Below are 21,270 nucleotides of genomic sequence, written 5' to 3' on the forward strand. Positions count from 1 at the left end.
TCTCTACATTTTCTGGGTGCCATTTTCTGTGACTAAATGTGACAAACAGATGTGGAGAGGTTAACACTGGAAAAAAAGAAATAGCAAGCTTTTTCTACACTCTATCTTTTTTAATTTCCTCCCCTGGCGTTTCTATGGCAACAGTAAGCCTTTCAATACAAAGCCTGTCTGTTGATGCACCGACGTCCATCAAATCCCACTTCCTGTCCTCCTGTCTGTCTTGCTAACCACCAGCTTGTACAAAGTATATCAACAGCAATTTAATACGCTAAAAAACCAAAACATGTGCTTAACTAACATCCAACTTCAATGCAATTAAAGCAGCTGCTGTGTTAAACCTGATGACTCCCAGATTCAATGCTTTTTTTTAATGCCTAAGTTCATGGTTCCTAAAAATATTGCTATCAAACTCAATATTTTACACATTTTTTTTCTTAAAAATGTTTGTATTAAGACTCCTCAAAATTAAAAGTAGACATTTTAACAGTGATCGAGCTCAACATGCTCAAAACACAATAAAAACGACCCAAATTCAAAACTTAAGAGAGCAACAATAATTAACATTTCTTTAAAAGATGTATTTTCCTTAAAACGGCCTTGGTCCTGTAAAAGGTCAGATGTCGGATGACATTTCAGAAATAACAAGAGGGCTAAATATGCATGAGTAAATTCTGGGATTTCTACGTTGTGTTTCATTTAAATGAAAAACAATTTGACAAGGAACAGAGCCACTCAAGGTAAAACTTTCCAAATCTGATCTCATTGTTGTGTGATTGGTGCGTTTCTAAAAGCTGCTCCTGAGAGAAGGGGTTCATTATTCTGGCCATGAATGAGCATGTTGCAGAGGTAACACCAGTTTTTCAGGTTCAGTGGCAATGCTCTGGCAGTCAAAACAAAAAGAACTGCTGCCAAGTGATCACAAGCTCCACTGCTTTTACCGATTTTATATACATGCAATATGAAAACACAGACCAGCTGTTTCAGGAAATTAATGACAGCAATATAGATTTGAATCTTTTCAGAAAAAAACTTTTCATTTTCTGCACCTATTCAAATCTTGACAAAACTGAAAAGAAAATTTGATATTTTGTTGCAGACTGAGCAAAAACTGACTCAATATAAAGTTGTATCAAGGTTGGATTCTGAACAAAGTAGCAAATGACTTATTCTGAAGAAGTGCTACTCTGTTATTTTCTCTTCCTCCCAAGACTTGTTTTTAAATCAATATTGACAATGACGTAAAGGAGATTCTGAGAAAGTTCTTAACCGAAATATTTTTGCTCAATTATTGCAAACCGTTAACCAACATATAAAAACATTTTCTGACATGCTTTTGAACATTTCTTGGCTTTTTGAAACAGTTTCTGAATATGCTCTAAAGTCAGTTTTTCAGCAACCCAAAAATAACAGAATGTTTTACAAAATCAGTCTATACTAATTCCAAAGTAGATGTTGGGTGCAAAGTTTTCAACAAATCTATTTTTTCAACAGATCTATTTTTCTAATATACCTTCTTTAACAATTTTTTTTTTGTTTCACTGCAGTGAAAGGCAGTCATGCAAAGTATCACAAGGAAGTGTATACTGTACTAGGGCTTGTAACACTTTCAATCTAAGAAGGTTTATGGATATTTTTGCAAGCTACTTTATACTGAGTTTCATTTTTCCTCTGAGGTCTTTATTGTGCAAATTAATCATATCTTTCTGGAATATAACCCCCCAGCGTAACAAAGTGGTTGTAGAAAGGTGTAGTTAGAGGGAGACCGTTCTTCCTCTTAATTCCTTGGCTTTCCATTTTACTCAGGATTTGCACGGCCATGCCAACATTTAAGTGAGCCAATGCATTCAGTCCTATTAAGCTTATTTGCTTCCTTTTTTACCCAGGAATTCCTCTCCCTGAAAAAGCTGAGTTACAGTGAAAGACCAGAGCAGACCTTGTTCATTCACTTGCCACAGTATTTACCTTCCAGGTTCATTCCAGCCTGGAGACATTTCCTGAAGCGACATGCTGGACAGTTCTTCCTGCGGATCTTATCAATGATGCAGTCATTTCTTCCCGCGCACAGATAGTTGTGCTGACCTGTAAAGACAAATGGAGGAGGAAGAGGAGAGGGGATAAGGGAGACACAAATTAGCCGACTAAGACGGTTTGAGGAGGATTAGCCTGAGCAGCCTGCAGAACCACTTTCGCCACCTGTTGATTTTATAGCAAACCCTCACAAACTTGTGGCATCCCAGTAGTGTTGACAGCGGCACCCTCTCAAGTCTGTGTTTCTACCACCAAGCTGATTTACCTCTTAATAAATGTTTATTCTACACAAGCATTGTGCCATAACCACTACAGACGTGGGAGAAAAAAAAGAAAGTCTTTGATTAGAAGCAAGTTAATAAGAAAAGGGAGGCAGTGATAGATGTGTGACCAGAGGGAAGAAATTCAGTAGATTTCCCTTTTGCTTGTGCAACAAAGTAAAGCCCTTCTGGGGAATATTTCTACACCACGTTATTATCACCTCTTAATATCTTTTTGATTTGATGCTTTACAAACACAGCTAGCCTTTGCTGTATATTTCCTGGGGCGAACGTTAGGGTATGTTTTACAAAGTAACTGCAATCTCTTCTCTACATGGATCAAAATGGGGACCAAAAATAAGGATGTCCAGCTACACTCATCTGTTAAAGTTTCGTTATGAGACTCGTCCAACGGCATTCCAACTGCCACATTCGCCCAAAACAAATATAACTGATGGAGTTTATGAGTCACCAACCCAACATTGAGCTGCAGACAAGCTGCTGAGACATTGCAGTGCATACAGTTAAAACCAGATATGCATACATTATATAAAAATAACAACCTTTTCACTCACTCCTCATACTGAGAAGTTTTTATATATAAGTGCGTGTGTGTATTTGTAAAATTGGAAGAATGAAGAGAACTGTTTGATTATTTCAAATATTTCAGTTGAAAAACAACATTATCATCCCTTAATCCAATTTGAGAAAGCTGAGATAACAATGTCATTGTTTGTCAACCTGGGACTGATTGACTCAAACATTTTGAGTTAAATAAAATGCATACATGGATGCATTTTATTTACTTGTGTGACATCATGAAAAAATATAAAGAAATAAACCTAAGGATAAAAACAAAAGTTCACAGCAATGATCATATTTAACATTTATTGTATTTAAAACTCATCATAATATCTTTGTGTTCGAAGAGAATCAGGGCCACATCATCACTGATACTCTATCGTACTTAGCAGAGGGCATCAGGTTTGTTCCTCATATTTCTCATTTTTAAAAGCTAGTCATACAATGTTAGGCTCACCTGTTCAGTTAAAATCCCTTGCAATGATTTGCACCGATTACAAAAATTAAGTATGGAGATTTCTTTCTTTTTCTGTTTCGGGGAGTCATAAACTGTGGTTCTCATGCAACCTTGTTTGTCTGTAGATTTAAAACATTCAATAACTGCTCTATCAGTTGCTTGGGGCAACTTTCGACAAGTTGCTTCAACATGTTATGTTGTATCCTATACCGGCAGAAACAATAAATCATTCCTTTCTCATTGAAAGTTCCTACACACTGATTGCTTTAAGTTTTTAACTATATTTACTCTGTAAGGTCCCATAAGCCCTGCATAGATCATCTTATTTATCAAGACAATGATTTCATGATGTGGATTTTTTTGTGGTTCTCAGAATGAATGCACTCAGAGCATTTCTTTTTTCATAAGCTTTTCATGGTGAGATTGCTCTGCAGAACATCATTGATTTAGTCTTGTTGGCTCACTTTTACCAGGTGAGCGTGCATCGTATTAAGACTTTGTTCTTTTTTAAGACTTTCTTCTCACATTATCAAGAATAAAATAAAAAAATGTCTGATGGAGACAAAATTAATTTATGTGCAGTGGAATTACTTGGAATATATATTTTTGTTCAACTCCAAGGTCAATGTGCATGATGTGTTGATTATGTGGCATGACTAGAAAATATTACTTTAATGTTTTTAACAAGAATTCATGCTAAAGGGTTAGTGCTTCAACTGAATGTGTAATGAAATCTTACTTGCTCATTCCAAACAGCAATAAAGAGGCTTCTGCAGGTATCCTTTTTCAGTGTAGTAAAGCTTCTGCAATGCAACGAGAAGCAACTGAATACCCCCTCCTCATGTATTCAAAGTTACCATTAAAGATAATATAGCTAGTGCAGGAGTAGTGTTGCTTCATACTGAGAAGTTTGAGCATGACTGCAGGAGACGTCATCTGCACAGAAACAAGGCTGCATTCAAAGTCATGCACTGCCTGAACAAAAAGCCCTTTGGGACCACAATGACTGGTCTATTAATAACAGTCTCACTGCAGATCTTTGAAACATCCAGGGCTGGATGCAATGTTTTGAACCAAACTGCATTCTTTAATGTTCATGGTGGTTTGTAAGAGGATGTGAATACTTTCTGCATAGGTGGACTCTACCCTAAGGTGTTGCTGCTGGTAAAACTTAACCAGAATCAACTTTACTGGTCAAACCTGTCGGCACAAAGAAGGAATTTGACTTTGGTTTTCAGCCTTCACAGCATATTGATGTTAAAACTTTTAACAACATTTGTAGTGTGACAATTAGATTTTATAGTAAGTGAACATGTGTAATTTATTTGTGAAACATGAGAAAGTTCTTAACATGAAGAAAATGCATTTTCATCACCTGCCAGCACAGAAAACCCAAAAACAGGATGCAACGACATCTGGCCACAACATGGTGAATTAACTGTTGAGCACAGGTTTAAACTGGGTTAACCACACAACATCTTCAGGTGTTGTTCATATTAAGGTTAATTTCCTTTTAAATATCTAATGTCTCTTGAGTCTCTAAAACTGGAGTTTAATCTTTAAGACAGTTGTGGCTGTACAAAGAGTAAAAATGTTTACAATATGAAAAAGTGGAGGAAAACTATATTATTATAACTATATTTTAGTTTTTAGCTTCTTGTTTGTAGATTACATTTCCATTGTTTCTTTGAAACAAATTTCTTTAAGGGACTCTACAATTGCTTAACACTGTGATGCCTGGACGGTCGCAATTCAGGTGGAGTCAAATTGTTAAAAGTCAAATTGTTAAAACCCACTTTGAAAACTCATTGTAGGACTAATCCCATTACTATTTGTGTTTAATGGCAATAGGCATAGTAGATGCACACTATTTGGGAGAAATAAAGGGCATGCAGATCCTTCAGGCATCTACATTTGCAATCACTGATCATTTACGATAGGTTGTGCAAACAACGTGCAAATAAAGCTTTACCAAGATGAGTCACAGCTAGAGTCATTTCCTTTAAATGACGTGTTAAGACATTCTGTCTCAACACCAACTCTAGGAGTGCTGGAGCCTGGATCTCCTGATCATCTGTAAACACTGAACCAGGGACAGCAAGCAAATTATTAGCTCAGCTTAATGATGCTTCCTCTTGCAGTGATAGCGGCTGATGTGAAGTGCAGTGTGGACACCAAACACAACAAAACTTCATACATTTGTATATAGCAATGCAGATTTTTTATTTTGCCGACAAATTTTATCTAGTAATCCAATCTATCCATGCTTGATTGGGATATGAATCTGAAAAGAAAATGAGATCCATTTCTCACACTTTTCAAATAGGAAAGACAAGAGAGTGCGCTATTTCAGAAAGAAAAGCCTGTTTGTCTTTATAAGACAGGAAATGGCTTTAGGAAAATTGCTTCTTGCCTCGCCTTGTTCATACCCACAGAAAGTCATGAGTTGGTTTCTGGTTTTAAGAGATACTAAAGAAAATCCTGGTTTCAAAACCTCCAAAATTTTCACACATACTCTTCATGTATATAACATTATTTTAAATGTAATGATAAAAAGTAACAATCAGTAAATAATTGTAGCTTTTCTGTGTTATATAAAAAAAAACTTTTGTTTGTGATAAGCAAAATTAGTTTTACATTGCTGCAGTAACATAATGCTGTGATTTTTCTTTTTAACTTAAGATGCAAATATCATAGCAGCCCAATCCCATTTTCCAAAATCATAAGGATTACTGTTAAATGATTGCAAAATCACTTTTTTTCCAAGCATAGTTTCTCCCTTATTTTCCACTTTAAAATAAAAGTTACTCCGAATATATTTATTCAGAAGTTGTTTTGTTTTTAAAAGAAGCCCACAGTAATTTTTAGTATTTTTTTTTAAATAAATTCACTGGTACTGCAGTAGTGATAATGCTACTGTACCAGAAGAATAATTTATGGTTTTAAAACATCTTGAACAGGGTTGCCATTAGTTGTAGAGGGGATACTTGAAGGGAGAAATAACAGTAACCATGTAAAACAAGTTACACTGAAACAAACTGCAACCTGAAAATAATTCAGACTGGTCATCGGTGTTAAGGCCCGGTGGTGTGAACACAAAATGACAATACCGAGGCTGTCATCTGCAGATTTCACTGACGTGTCAGAGTGCCATCTCAATCACCAACGTAAACAACCATCTGTGGTGTCAAATATGCCAGCTGAGTGTTTTATCAGACTTCGATTTGCTGACCAGATTCCAGAGATGCCCTCATGGTCCAGAGATACCAAATTTGAAAATATGAATGGGTGCAATAATATGAAATATAATCCATAATTTATTATTTTTATTATTTTAAATTGGAGAAATAGAACTTAGTTTTGTGTAACTGCAAGAACATTAGTTAAATCATATTTTTATTCTTCAGTAAGAGTAAACAATTAAATAACTAAAAACTAAGTAAATAAATCCAAATAGGAATAAAATGACCCAGAAACCTTTTGAACAATATCTCAAAAGTCCATTACATTCTGTATCACGAGGCTTTTTAAACACCTGAGCAGCAAAGAGACAGAACTCCAGAGATAAAGTGGGTCAACAGAAGAGGTTTAAGTGAAATGGATGGTGGTTGTAACATCAACTCTGAGAACCCAGGCTAATCAAGAAGAAGAGGTGAAGTAGGGCGAGATGAAACCGAAAAGCACAATAATCATTCAAAAGGAACCAACGCTCATTTGAATCATCAAATCAGAAATCTGCATGCATTCAGAGACAGTGGGCAGCAGAGGCTTGTGTGGATGTGTAGGCAGACTGCTAACATTTTAGTGCTGAAGAAATGCAGGGACATGAGCGAATCAGAAGTGACACAGTTTTCATCATAATCACAATTACAATGATTACTATTATTAATGCAGTTTAAAAGTGCATTTATTTACCATCTGTGTTTTGCCGTGCTCTCCATCCTTCACCATAGAGATGATGAGCAGAGAACAGACAAGGGGGAGAAAAACAAAAATGACACACATAACTTTCTCAGTGCTACTATTGGCAGTTATTTTCAAAATAAAGCGACAGTTCAGTTCTGTCCCATCGGTGGTTACACCAGCACGACATCATAAAAGCAGGCAAAGCAAAAAAACAAACAAACAAAAAACACTCATGCAAGTTCTAGTACCGTAAAAATAAGCTCATATTCAGCTCATGTTTGAAGACACAAAGAAGAATATTTAAATATCAAATCCTGTTAACGTGCAAAGTGTTGTACTTTAATCCTCAAATCACAAATAACTGGAGCCTTTAAATCCTGAGATGAAAAGTAATTCTTATTTCTCCATTTCTGTTTGCTGTTCGCTACATTTAGGAGAAGGTAGTTTATACCAGAATGACAAAACCTATGTAAGTGTGGAAGAGATATATGGACTGCTCTATGGATTTAGGAAAATCATTCCACAAAAACGGCAGTGCTTTTTAAAATTAGTGACAATATTGAAAATGCTAAATGAATCTTTCTGCATTTTCTTATATTTTTTTACTCTTGCTATTGTGTAAACTGTTAAAAGTCTACATAATTTTATCTTATTTCACCAACACATTTTGACAGATGCCCCATTGACTTGACATGATGCTTTATTCTGACTGATAAAACTAAACTAAGAGTTTCCAGTGACTGTATGGTTTCAGTTCCATCCTTTCATTGCTTTTGTGAGGCATGTTTTGCAATCATCTGAGGAATTTTGTGTAATTAAGTTGAAGTTGTTTTACCTCATTCTTCTGGAAGAATTACTGGGTGAATAGGGAGTTACCATTTTAAGAACCAGCTTACTTTAAGGGCATTTTCACCCAGCTGTTCCTGTAGCTACTTTATATTTTATTTTACAATAAGGGCTGATCTGCATAGGTACACTTTCAGATATTGCACATTCTCTGCTGAGTCCACACTCATTCAAAGAATGGGTTGTACTTTGGCAGACCGAGTCTCTGACTTCATTGAGACTGAACTCGGACAGGTTTTGCTTTGTGTTTTTAAACATGACCTGAAATAATGTGCAAGCATTTATTATTACTCTTTAAGCATCATGAAAAGATATTCTAGTCTTTGAGTTCTTGAGTACTGTTAATGACAAAAAAATCTAAACCACAAATCTGAAACGAACCAAATTTAGCAGTTTTGTGACAGCAATGTCCCATGTGCAGGTTTTCAGTATCTTTTGCATTAACATGTATACTCGGATCCTGCAGAAGCCAGATTGAAATGTAAAATAAGGAGCAATGATTTGTGAAAGCAAGTTTGTTCACCAGCAGTGGTATTTGAGGTTAGAGTGGAAGCAGACAGAGGAAGCAACTGAAACAGAGTGAAAGCAGGACAAGGCCACTGGTCTCTTAACCAGGGAGAAAAGGATTAGTGAGGGTCATCTCTTTGCAGTGGGCACTGCGTCAGCATTGGATCAATAAGAATTAAGGGACTAGCTTATTTATTATTCACCAAGGCTTTGCAAGCCAATTGTTGATGAGTGCAAGCAATGATCAATTGTGAGGAACAAAACATCCAGAAAGTAACACCACGTCTACAGGGACAGCTTGTAAAAAGACAGAAACAGTAAAAGCACAGGAAAGAACACAGAGTAATCCAGAAAAAAGCAATAGACCCAATAGATGTTTATCATCTGTCAGCTGCATTCCTTTTGTTCTCAACATATTTACATGACTGCAAAACAAAGATCTAGAAAAATAAAAACTCAACAAGACGATATTAGAGGAGAAAACAAGTAGAATAAGAATCCATTTAGTTTACTGTAGGATAATATGAGGGATGGAACGGTTCATTTTCAGTTTGAAATCTGAAAATTTTAAACGTATTAACGTAATAATTAACAATGAAAAACATGTGTTTGCAGGTTCACGTTGAGTGGAAACAATAGCAGCAACTCTATTTCAAATAGAATGAAGTGGCTCTCCTACTTATCATGACTAAATGATAATCCATCCCTGGTGTCCCATTAGTGCTACAGTATCTGCTCATCTAATAATCATTCTGCCCTGCTGCTGGGACCATTCCCACCAAGTTCTCTTATTGTTGCTGCACCATAAAAATGAAAATTATTCTTCAACTTCTCTGTCTTTGTGAATGAAACCATTTGTCAAACTCTTTAAGTGGAGTAAAACTGCAACCTTACGCCAAAGCTGAGAAATATATTTAGCTGTACAGAAGCACAGTTTGCTCATACCAGGATATGATGCTCATGTTAGCAAATTCATATGATGTTCATCTAGCTTACACTAAATTTGCTGAGAGATATTCTGCTTTGGCACAAATTAAGTGTTCAAGTTTTATTTAAAAAAAAAAAACCTAATGAAGAACGGTGGATAAGTTGGTGATTATACCTTGTGGAGCCTATAACAGGAAGTGGGTTGAATCTTTGTGGTGAACATCTTCAACTAGTGTTAAAAATGGGTAACATAGCATGAATTTAACATTCTTTAAATCTTTTTACCAAATCAGAAAGCATTCTGTAACTAAGGATATCTCACTATTTAGTGTTCAAAAATCACAGGCAGCCTTAAAATCAAAACTACAGGACATAGGATTTTTTTAAATCTACATAGATCATCAATCTGCGATGTTTTACAATTATGTAGTATTAACAAAATACAAAAAGGTGAATTGAAGTCATGATCATAGTGACATTAACCGAATATAGAACCGTTCCACCCCTGGACAATCACATTAGCCAAATTTGATTATATAGGTTAGATTATTTAATTGTCTTTTAATTAGTAGATTTGTGATGATTTTTAAAAATGACATTAAGTATCTCTGCAACGACAATAAAAAAGAAAAAGGAGACTGGAACTAGAATTTTAAATAACAAAATTGCATATAAAGGAGTAAAACAATCTACCTGCCAGTTTACCTAAGTTAACATTGACATTTGGAGAAACAACAAAAGTGTAGATGTGACAAAACTATTAACAATCAAATCCTTCAAATATCTGCTGCATGTTTAACAAATGGACATGCAAAAAAATACATTAATGTAACTTGGTGTTAAAGACTCAAATTTTCAGAAAAAGACAACTTGTGTTTTTACGGATAAAAATCACAACTGTTTCCACAAAGTGAGGCACGTCTGAGAGAAATCAGTGAAGTGTGATCAGTGTGTGGTAGGTATCTAGGACTAACCTTCAACAGCCCTTTTGAAGAACACTTTGCAGCTGCCACAGGTCACCACCCCGTAATGGCATCCTGATGCCTCATCCGAGCACACCAGACAGATCTTATGGGCTTGGCCACCGGGCTTGGACTGGCCTGTCACGGCAGTGCTGCTGTTCTCTCCTGTTCTGGCTGATGAGCTGGAATTAAAGCAGAGAAGAGGGTGGGGTTAAAAAAACACGCTCAGAATGTGTGGTATGCATAAAAATATGCGAGTTTTCAGGAAAAATTATAGCCTGCAGAAGCATGATTTACAGGTGAAAAGTGGCATGTTGTATTGTTGCTAGGAGACGTCAAAGTCCCTCTGATAGGTCTGGCTTACAACGAAAAAACAGCAAGAAAGGCATCGTTTTAACTATTTTCTCAAAAGACAAAGATAAAAAAATATATATATTAGGAACAAAAGCATATATTGGTCACAAAAAAATAGAAACACAATTATGTTTTTTATTTCCTTTTTATTTGGTGAGAAGAAATAAATTACTCATTATGCGACATAATTAATAGAGTTCTTATTTTGATGAGCTCGCTGCTTCTGCTTTCATTAATATGAAAGCAAATAAGCTAAACAATGTGCAGCTTATCTCCAGCAACAGTGTTTTTGTGCACAAGCTAAGCTCCAAATCTCAGGCCAGGCCTGCAATTTTATTATAATGCCTATTAAACCCTTGTTAAATCCTGCTGTGTACACACTTGCGACTGTCATTTTCTCTTTGGTAATGATTGAAGTTACCATAACTTCTACCACGCATCATGAAACCTAAATTACCACAAACGGTGAATTTTAGCTATTGTAGCAGCAGCATGCGCAGCAGGATTATGACAGGAATTTGACCGAATTAAACAAACTCTCCTCTATTGTGTTGTAGCACACAGGAGAGAACCCACATTAAAATTATGAAGCAACCGTTTTGCTAAGCTTGCTTCCAAAAAAAAGTAGGTCTATATGTGCAAATATAGGAACAAGTGAAGGGATTGATACCGTTGAACTTTTCAGCATTTCGTCACATTGTAAGCAAATACTTCAGTGTTTGTCACTAGGATCCTATGATAGAGTACCGATGACAAGTAGTTTCTACTTCACAAGTCATGTGCAGTAGAAAACAATGCCATGGTGTTGGTATTCAGCCCCTTGTACTCTGATACCCCTAAATGTCCTGCAAACCAATTTAATCTGTATGTAATTTCACTGCAGTATAATCACAGCTGTATTTATAGAGAACAACAGAAAAAATAAGATTAAGAAAAACATCAGGGATTCAAGGGTGAAGATGTGGATAAGTTTAAGTAGAGTTAAGTTAAAGGCAAGATCAGGTTAGGTTATTTCAAGTTTCAAACATCTCATGGAGCCCAGTTTAATCCACCATCAAGAAATAGAAAGAAAACGATGACAAACCAGCCCCATAGTGAAACGGTGTTCAGATTTCAATTGTAAAAAAAAAAAAAGGTTTCTGAAAAACACGTCTAATTTTACTTCTTAGCTACTCAACAATAAACTAATTTCTGTTTTTACATAAAGTCTGAATAAAATACACTTACGTTTTTGGGTGACTTGACAAAAACGTTCAAGGAATACATTTTTCAACATTGAACTCTGATCCTTTTTCAAACCATCACGTGTTTCAGGCCTTTGGAAAGATGATACTTTCTTGTGTATTTTAGATTGTAACAAAACGGTGTAGAAATGGTGGATCTTGGAAGGCATCCAATTAAAAATGTTTGTCTATGTCGTATCAGTAGTAAAGATTTCTCCTGGCACATGAAGACCAGCTATAGTGACACAAACTTCCAAAGCAATACAAATGTAAATGCTAAGATTTCGTCAATCTCCAGTGAGACAGTCAAACACTTTTTTACAAATGGCGGAAACAAAGTGGGGAAGGGAAAGCAGGGAGCTTCTTGCAAGTGGCACCATCTCATTAATAAAGAATTCTAGTTTATAGATGATATAATCTAAGTTCAGAAAGATACCAGTACCAGAAAAATATAGAATATCGATGAGTTGTTTGTTTATTTTTGTGGTCTGCAGAGAAAATCATTCATGTTCATAATAACCCAGAACATAGCATATAGGTTTATTCTCACCCTCATACGTAAACACCTGGGAACATAAATGACAAAATGCGGCCTATACTGAAACTTTTAAAACCACATCCTATAACTGCTTGTTCTGTCTCATTAAGAATCTGGGTCAAAATTAACACGTACTTTTGCTAACCAGTGTTTACATATATGAAAATACTTTGCTATCCTTCTGACATAATAAAAAGAAAAAAACACATTGCTGACGTTGCTTCTTTGTTTAAAGTAAACACACCACAGTGTCACATGCCCAAACAAAAAACACACAGCCAACCTCTCCCCTCCAGAAAAAATACACAAAAAGCAACAAGAGGGAAAGATATCAGTTAAAAAAAACATCGGCCGAGTTTTATTTATAGGACCAAGAAATTGCTGTTAATCCCTAGAAAAGCCAGGTAAGCTTTTGCACGTGGTGTTTTGCATTGCTTCCTTTACTCAGATCCCTCTATGATCTACAGTAACTAATTGGCTTCAGAAGTAAACACAGTCCACCTGTGTGTAATCTAATCCCAGTATTAAATACAATGGCTCTGTTCTGCAGAGAAAACCAGGCAAAACATCTCCATCTCTACATGGACATCATGGAGGTTTCAGAAAATATTGCTCCATTTCATGTATGTCTGTCACATAAAATAAAAAAAAAAAATAAAAAATTGAAACAAGGAAGGCAGATATTTTTGACACTGAAGCTCTACTGAGCCTTTGGATCTGTGGACCTTCATGGACTGCACTGGCTTAATGGATGCTTCATTGAACTGGAATCTGAGGAGATGGAAAAGTTCTGCAAACAAGCTCCATGTGTGTAATGTTCCCCAGATGCAGCACTGCAACAAGATAACTGATTTTAGACTTTTGATTTTATTGAAGTTTACTTGCTTTAGTTAATCAGTGCGTCTGATGCAAATGACAAACGTTTTTATTCATGCAACTACCCTCTGCGGTAACGCGTGGCCTGATTCAATTAAATAATTTTACTGGTACACAGTAAATGCTTAGAAACCATCTAAGCACACCATGAATCTTAGCTGCTGCCTTGTAAAACATGCTGGTTGTAACAATGGCTCATCAGTAGAGAAGTATGCCGTTTACAGAAAAAAAACATCCTGTTAACTTCTGTTATGAGGGGCAGTAACTGTACACTGTGATGTACTTATGTTTCGTTATGGACAGCTTTGGTCGGATTAAGCTGAAGATGCTATGAAGACTAATTATTGAGTGGCTGATGACTCGTGGAGTCTCCCTCTGGAATACTTAGACCCTGCAAAAATTCAATAGATCAAATAAAACCACCAACAATTCAAGCATATTTAGTGGTGGAAATTACTTTGAATTTGCTATGTTTGGTTTCAATATGATGCCCCAGTTTTATCGTTATAATTTTAAAATGCATTTGATGACTAAATAGTCAAGTTACATAATTCTATTTGCTTCAGTCTAGTGACTAAAATAAATAACCACAGTGAAGGGTTAAATGTAACATTTATAAAAGGCCTTTCTCATACGCTCCATTCATCACTGAGGCATCAACTATGGCTCTGAACTATTTAAAGCCGATTCAAACCCCATTAGAAGTGGAACCATAGTGCACCAAATCTCAGCAAAAGTGCTGCACAAGCCCGAACTGTGATACACAGACACCTAGCCAATGTTTACTGATAAATTGCAAAGTGATTTTCTAATAATAATAATTTTGAAAAACATGGAAAAATCTAGTAGGTGCCCTCACTCACACAGTGATAGATATTTGCAGGAACAGAAGACTGCTGTGTTTTATTGTTTTTCCAGTGCAAATACCTTTTCTTCCTTTGAGCCCTGAAATCTCAAAGATCTGACTCAACACTGAGTTACCATTTATTCATTTTCTCCATTTGACTTTTGTCAGTGTCAACATGGGCTCACTATGTGTGATGAAAAATGAAACTGTTGCCATAATAATAAAATATTGTCTGTTAGCTTTAACGATCAATGACAAACTACTGTCATTGAAATCACTAAAAAGACCATTTATTCCTACAAACCAGCTTTCACATCATTGAAAGGGGCAGAAAACATTTCACCCAAACAACGTCAATCTTTCAGAATCTAACCCTCTGACAGAAATACCTCTTTTAACTTGAGAGCCAAAAATGCCAGTGAAATGAGATGCTATTTGAATGCAAGAATATCACATTACCCTCGGTTATAACTATTCTCTACGTTTGCTGGCCCCAAAGCCATTCAAATCAAATTAAATTAGAGAGCATGTTGTTCAGAAATGTTCCAGCTATGACACCTTTTAAGTCAAAGAATGCCTAACGAGTATCATTTATTATTTAATAACTCCAATTCAAAACAGGGTTAAAATTAAATTTGAATAAAAATCCAAAATAGAATTTATATGATTAGATAATTGTATAATCATATGTTTGAAAAATCAGACTGCCCTCAATGACACGTCGTGACAAACAAGGTTTCTGCAGAAACTAAGAGACACTGAACTGGGCTGACCTGTTATGTCACTGGAGAATCATTTACTGTAGCAGTTATTACAGTGGGAACTAAAGCTAGCCAAGTTTTTTTTTCTCATATCAAGATCAAAGCTTCAGATTTTTGTTTCAAACAAAAAGCATGGAGTGATCACAGCAGAGAAATAACAGCTACTCTACATGTGAAATGCTTTGGTTCAAACAAAACTTTCACAGTTTCGAAGACTGACAATAGCATGAAAATGCATCTATTGCTTTTTGTCTTATTTTCAACAACTGCTGTTTACATACTGTTTTAAGTACGTGTAATAAATGTGTGAATAATATAAAGTAAAAAAGAAAAAGTCTCAAATAAATAATATGACAGATAAAATGACAAAAGTCACTTATCTTAGTAGTTGTGTACATTTTTACATCAGAACATTTTCTGCTTTAAATGAACAAATAAAACCAAAATATCTGATTTATGTATTTCGAACAAATATTTCCACTTCAATTGCTTATAAGATGCATTAATAGATTTTATGAAAGTAATATTGTTTGCTGAAATTATTTGGTGTTTATTAAAAGTGTTCTCCTGTTTGATCACATCTGCACATCTTTGCAAAACATGGTTCTTGTTATTTGTGTATCGTAGGGGTTTTCCCAGTGGTACCTCTGGTACTAAACTAGGGCTGACAACTTGTTTAAGATACACACACATAAATGCACATTCATTTTCCCACACCCAGACAGCCAGATCTTTAACACGTCATTTTACTTCTGCCAGTAAATGTTTCCTTCCTCTGTTGTATTCTAAATTTTTTAGATGATTTACATGCGGAGCAGCAGTTTAACTGTAGTATTACTCATGTCTGTAGATGGATATCATCTGGTACAGCAGAGAGTTGGTGACAGAGCGGCTCCAGTCATTTCATTATAATGCTGAAACTATCAGAACTAAAAACACAAACAGCATGAAAGCTTCAACTCTATTTTGTTAAGTGAGACCCACACTCTGATGCCACAATGGTTTTTAAAAAAAAACTTTAGTCACTCAGATTAGTTCATTCTGTTATGATCATGTTTTAGATCAAGACAGTGCTTATTATTTGACTGGATGAAAGCATACGTTTGTGCCCCAAATCACAATTTACAGAAGCTGCATGTTATTCTACACATAGTCCAGAATAATTATTAGTCCCAATAATGGAATGGAAGCTACTGTGACATTCATTTTGCATCAAGTTTTAATGTAAAAATGTTTGTCTCTTTTATTTGCTTCTATTAAATCAGGGCGAAAGGTGGTAAGAAACATGTTTAAAAGTTTGATTTATAACAACAACAACAACAAAGCGATTATGTCCCAAACTATCTAAACTGAATACAGTTTGTGTTGAATTCCTTTATAAAAACATAATTTAGTGCAAAGTAAAGTAGCAATACATTTGTTTAAAACAAAGCAGCAGAGCAGGTTAACAATTCTGTGTTTTTTAAAACTTTGTAAAGCTTTATTTATATACAACTCTTTTAAAAGACATCCTTGAAAATTTGATTAGCTATGCAATTAGTTTAAATATGGTGCAAGTTTTAGTTTCTTTTGTAGAATCTCCTTGTCTTTTATAATCCTCACTTTCTCTATCTGAACCAGATCCATTTCACGACAAATCTCCTCATTCCTCTTCTGTTTAAATGTTCCCCTCACTCCCTTCTTTCCTCTTCCCCCACCGAACCCGCCTCATCTGCTTTGATTATATAACACGGGCATTACTGCTGGAGTAGACGCCTCCCATCTCCACCCCCACCCAGGCCTCTTGGCCAATCCGCTGTCAGTGCCAGCAGGGAGTTTGGAAGAGGTCAGGCGAGTCATGAGATTATCCAACTCACCTACCGGGAGATAAGAGTGTATGTGACACTAATGGGGAGACTTGCATGCACATGCATTCAAGTTTGTTTGTTGATTTGGGTTTTTCTAAGTGCAGATATGAAAACTCACATTGCAAATCATATTTCAATTGCATAACAGCTCGGTCTTTTGCTCTTTTCTTATTCCTAAGCACGACACTCAAACGCCCACCCGTCAGAAATATCAGCATGTCTACATCTCCTACACCGTGCTGTCAGTGCAAAACCACTTTTTTCTGGGAAACAGCCTGGGTGTATGAATGGACTTAAAATAGATAATTGGCAGAAAAATCCATAAATCAAATCAAAAATGACAATTTATAGGGACCTCAGAAAATTCTGTTTTTATCTTGCAAAAAAAACAAATAATACTGAAAACGTCATTCATTCAATCTGCTCTGACATATGCAACAAACTATACACAGCCTCATTGTGAGCTCATGAAGGTCAACATGAGTGAGTCACCCTCAAAAAGGAAAATCTAGTAATTCAAGGAAGCTCGCGTTGACTTCCTCTATCGCGTCAAGTGACAGTTGTGCCATCCCACTTCTCGTCCTCATCTTCTTGTGCCCAAAAATACACACCAGCAACAGACGCAAGCCTATGAGGAATCACTAACCAAGCGGCAACAATGATAACTCATTAAGGCACATTTCCATTGAGGCTCATCGGTGAACCGGGGTCAAGCTTTCACTCTGCTCTGTCGCTTTCTTTTCAGCCTCGTTTTCCTCTCTGCTACAACAACACAGCAAAGGGACTAAAAATACACCATGGCAATACGAGATGGTGCAAACATGTAACAAATATGGGGCAACATATTACACATTACAATCATTCAGTAGGCTAAGAAGGGGTGATTTTAAATTAGCTCTTATGGGAAACAGAAGAAGAAAAAGCGAGAGACACACGAGCTGCAGAATGGTGTGACAGATAGGATGCAGCAGTTCACTAAAGTTCACTAACATAGTTAGTGAACATATCCAATTTCCTATTGGATATGTTACTACAATTCATGTTGAATCCCATAAAGAAGAATAATAGAAAACCATATTTCAACTGTAACTGCTCAGGCGATCTGCTGAAATTCAGTAAGTTCATTTTAAATCTTTTGAATAAATTTCAAACACTGACTTTAGTAAAAGTTTACAATTCTGACGTAAAGTTAACAAATCATACGACAATTAGAACATTGCAATAAAGAAAAACATGAGATTTTAATGTAGCAATATTACGTTATGGCAATGCAATCAAAAGGGAAGGAAGGGAAATGCCTGAATTCCTCAGCTTGCAAGCACATTCATAAAAAAATGTTGAAAGACTGAAGACCTTTCAAAGCCTAGAAGACATTTTATTGCTTTTAAACACCTTACAAAATAGTCACTTTTTCCCACACATTTCTTAAATTCAGTATCTCTAAGAGTAAAGAAGCTGTGCATCTTATGACATGGAACATTTTTCAGATAATTTCTGCACAAAGCTCAACCAAAAGACATCAGCAGAAACGATTAGCACACAAGGAAACAGATCAATTGCAAAGTGTGAAAAAAAGTACATAGTCTTCTTTTCTCCTACAACTTCAACGTAGAAAATAGCACTAAGAACAAAGGTTAACAGTCAGAAGCAGCTCCACAAAACATCTACTGATCCACCCTGAGAATGGTTGTGTTTAGGCCAGATGGGGTCACATGTTAGATCCCTGGAGCAAAGTTCTGCTCAACTGGAATGTGGAGCAATACAGGAAACTGGGCCACATGCTTTAGACCAGCTGGAGAGAATCGAGTTTATATCTTTTATTTAAATATGTACAGTGGAAAATATAAATGATCAGTTCTGCCACAGTGATTTTAGTTAGGGAACATTTTGTGGATCCTTTAGTTTACACATTATAGACCTAAAAGTTGTTTTTTGTTGTTTTTTTCTTAAATCAGAAGTGGGTTTTTTCCTCAATTAAAGCCACATTTAAAAAAAAAAACTAAGCTTAACTTATTTTGTCTAACATCATCTTTGTTTTAATAATACAAGAAGTTCAAGTTGCAGGCATGTAGAGAGTATTTCAGCTTCACTCCCCTCCCCCAACTCTTGGACTGAAGACTTGCAAAAATACTTAACTATTTTGGAGTTGTGGTTCAGAAAATTCGGTCCTACACTGATTATAAAACATTGGTCTTCCGGTTATTTAAATTATAATAAAAAAGCCACAAAATCTGGGGCAAAAGACTGGCATCATCCCTCATTTCTTTACCATTGCTTCCAGGAAGACGGATGTTTTTGCAAACTTGTGAAGTTCATCAGCAGTTCCCAGAGATTCTTTTACAGTTTTTTGTTGGACTTTGGCTGCATTTTCAATAACTTTCTGCCCAAATTCAAGGTTCAAGGGAAAGAGCATTTGCTGTGTGGACAAAAAAAAATTTGGAAATATATCAAAGACACCGCAATGTCACAGTCATTAAACAGTATTTTAGCCCTAGAAAGGTTGATTTCAAACTATTTCAGATGAAATTTTTACCTAAATAAATGAACAAAAACTTAGTCTAAGAATATTGATTACATGTTTTATTTTATTTTAAAGTCTGCTCAGAAATGAGGACATGCTGCAGCAACGTCTGTATTATTCACCTTATCTTGACGCAAGGAAATGCATGAGTGTGCTTGTGTGTGTGTGGTGCAGGGAACCTTCAATTGCTCCCAGCAGATTCGATTTGGTGCTGGCACATTGTGTGTCTTAAATCAGATAGATGGCCAGCGCCCTCAGGGTGCAGAGCTCCCATTTCCCCTGCTCCTCTTATGTAATTAGCTTTCATTTAGGACTTTAAATGCTTTAGCCCCCACAAATTACGCAGAAGAAACGTCTTTTCTCCCCTTTTCACCCACTTTTTCTTTCCCACTTTCATTTTAAAAAGAAAATCATTTAATTCTCACCCAATTTCTGATTAATTAAACTGCACTATTTCCAGTAGTATTTTCATGATTGTGTTAGCATCATTACAGGCAGTATTAATCACAGTGTTTATAAGACAGTGGAGGTTTCTATGGCTGATTCTCTGTTGCTGAATTAAGGTGGTCATCTACAGCAAATACACAGCTTGTGGTTGTGCTTTACTGCAACCGCATAAACATTTATCATTCTCATAGAAACTTAAATTGCTAGAATTTAACCTTTCAAGTTTCAAGAAAAAATTTTCACAATTTAAAGGTGTGAAATGATCATGATTAAATGAAAACTGTGCCAAAAATAATGTGGCTTGAGTTGCAGGAAAGGAAAAGAAAAATGTTAAAACTGATGTGTTCATGTGTAACGTTTTCACTGTCGGTTACTTCAACTTTGATATTCTGACCAGATAACAACCCATCTAGTCCATGCATGCAAAGCTGTAGGTTTACCAAACAGAATGACACCATAAAAAAGGTATTGAGCAAATAAAGAAATTGAGTTGCAAAAAAAGCACAGGAGATCATGGCACCAGCTAAACTCTATCAGTAATTAGAAAGCAATTTATAGACTCGGTGCAAGATGGTTCAGTCCTAACTGATGACCCACAAAGAGGTACCTTATCACCAAGGATTTACAAAAACCTGGCAAACAAGTTCCCTGTTAGAGCAGAAGATCTGAGAGCTCCTACAGCTGAGAGAGATGCAAAGCTAGCAGAACGACCTCTGCAAAAATGGAAGTCTGTGGAGAGCATAAAGGAACGCTGATGGAAAGCAAAATCATTTTCTAATTGCATTCCTGGTGGTTCTGCAGATGGAACGTGGTTCCAGGACTTTAGTTTTTTTTTTCTTACTCCAGTCTGATGAATGGAGGTATTTCATTTCAGGATTATTCAAAAAAATAAATAAATCCATGATAAATGGTAAATGTAGATTTCTTATTAGTTTTGACAATATTGTGAACTTTCAATTTCCTGCTTATGAAACTTTTCCTTTCAGCATTTAAGCATAGCTGTAGGACAGAAACAGCAGAGCACATTTATTACTAAGCATTATTGGCTTATTAGCTTTGCTTTATTTTGTGTTATGTTTATCTAAATTATTAAACTGTAGTTTCATCAATAAAATAATTATTGGTTCTATAAGTACTTTCCATAGACACCTTAGAGTCTTTCCATGTTGGTGTATGTGCAACTATCCTTCATTGATTATTCTGAGAAATAAAATGCATAATTCTTTTAAAAAGATGCAAAGTCAAGTGTGATATTTGTTTCACTTGACTCCTACTTCTCTATTTTTGAGACAGAATAAAGGCTTGAAATCAAAGCACCTGATCAAATCTTAAATGTCAGCACACTGTTGTTAAAGACTATTAACTCTGGTAATCTGATATG

At 35.8% G+C, this 21,270-nt stretch overlaps 1 protein-coding gene across 3 annotated transcripts in view; it reads right to left on the bottom strand.

Moving 5' to 3' along the window:
• Nucleotides 1-21,270, bottom strand: part of LOC129373595 (glucocorticoid receptor-like) — a 58,853-nt gene that overhangs the window by 10,717 nt on the left and 26,866 nt on the right. For 2 of the 3 annotated variants that reach the window (XM_055051608.1, XM_055051607.1), the window contains 3 exons: nt 10,488-10,657; nt 7,243-7,269; nt 1,963-2,079 (listed from right to left, as the gene is read on the bottom strand). In XM_055051608.1, the coding sequence (XP_054907583.1) occupies nt 1,963-2,079; nt 7,243-7,269; nt 10,488-10,657 (314 nt within the window). The remainder of the gene's footprint in view (nt 1-1,962; nt 2,080-7,242; nt 7,270-10,487; nt 10,658-21,270) is intronic. The other variant, XM_055051609.1, reaches the window with a different exon arrangement.

The sequence above is a fragment of the Poeciliopsis prolifica genome, unplaced genomic scaffold, assembly GCF_027474105.1.
Source record: "Poeciliopsis prolifica strain line A6 unplaced genomic scaffold, Auburn_PproV2 SCAFFOLD033, whole genome shotgun sequence".
Lineage (NCBI taxonomy): Eukaryota > Metazoa > Chordata > Actinopteri > Cyprinodontiformes > Poeciliidae > Poeciliopsis > Poeciliopsis prolifica.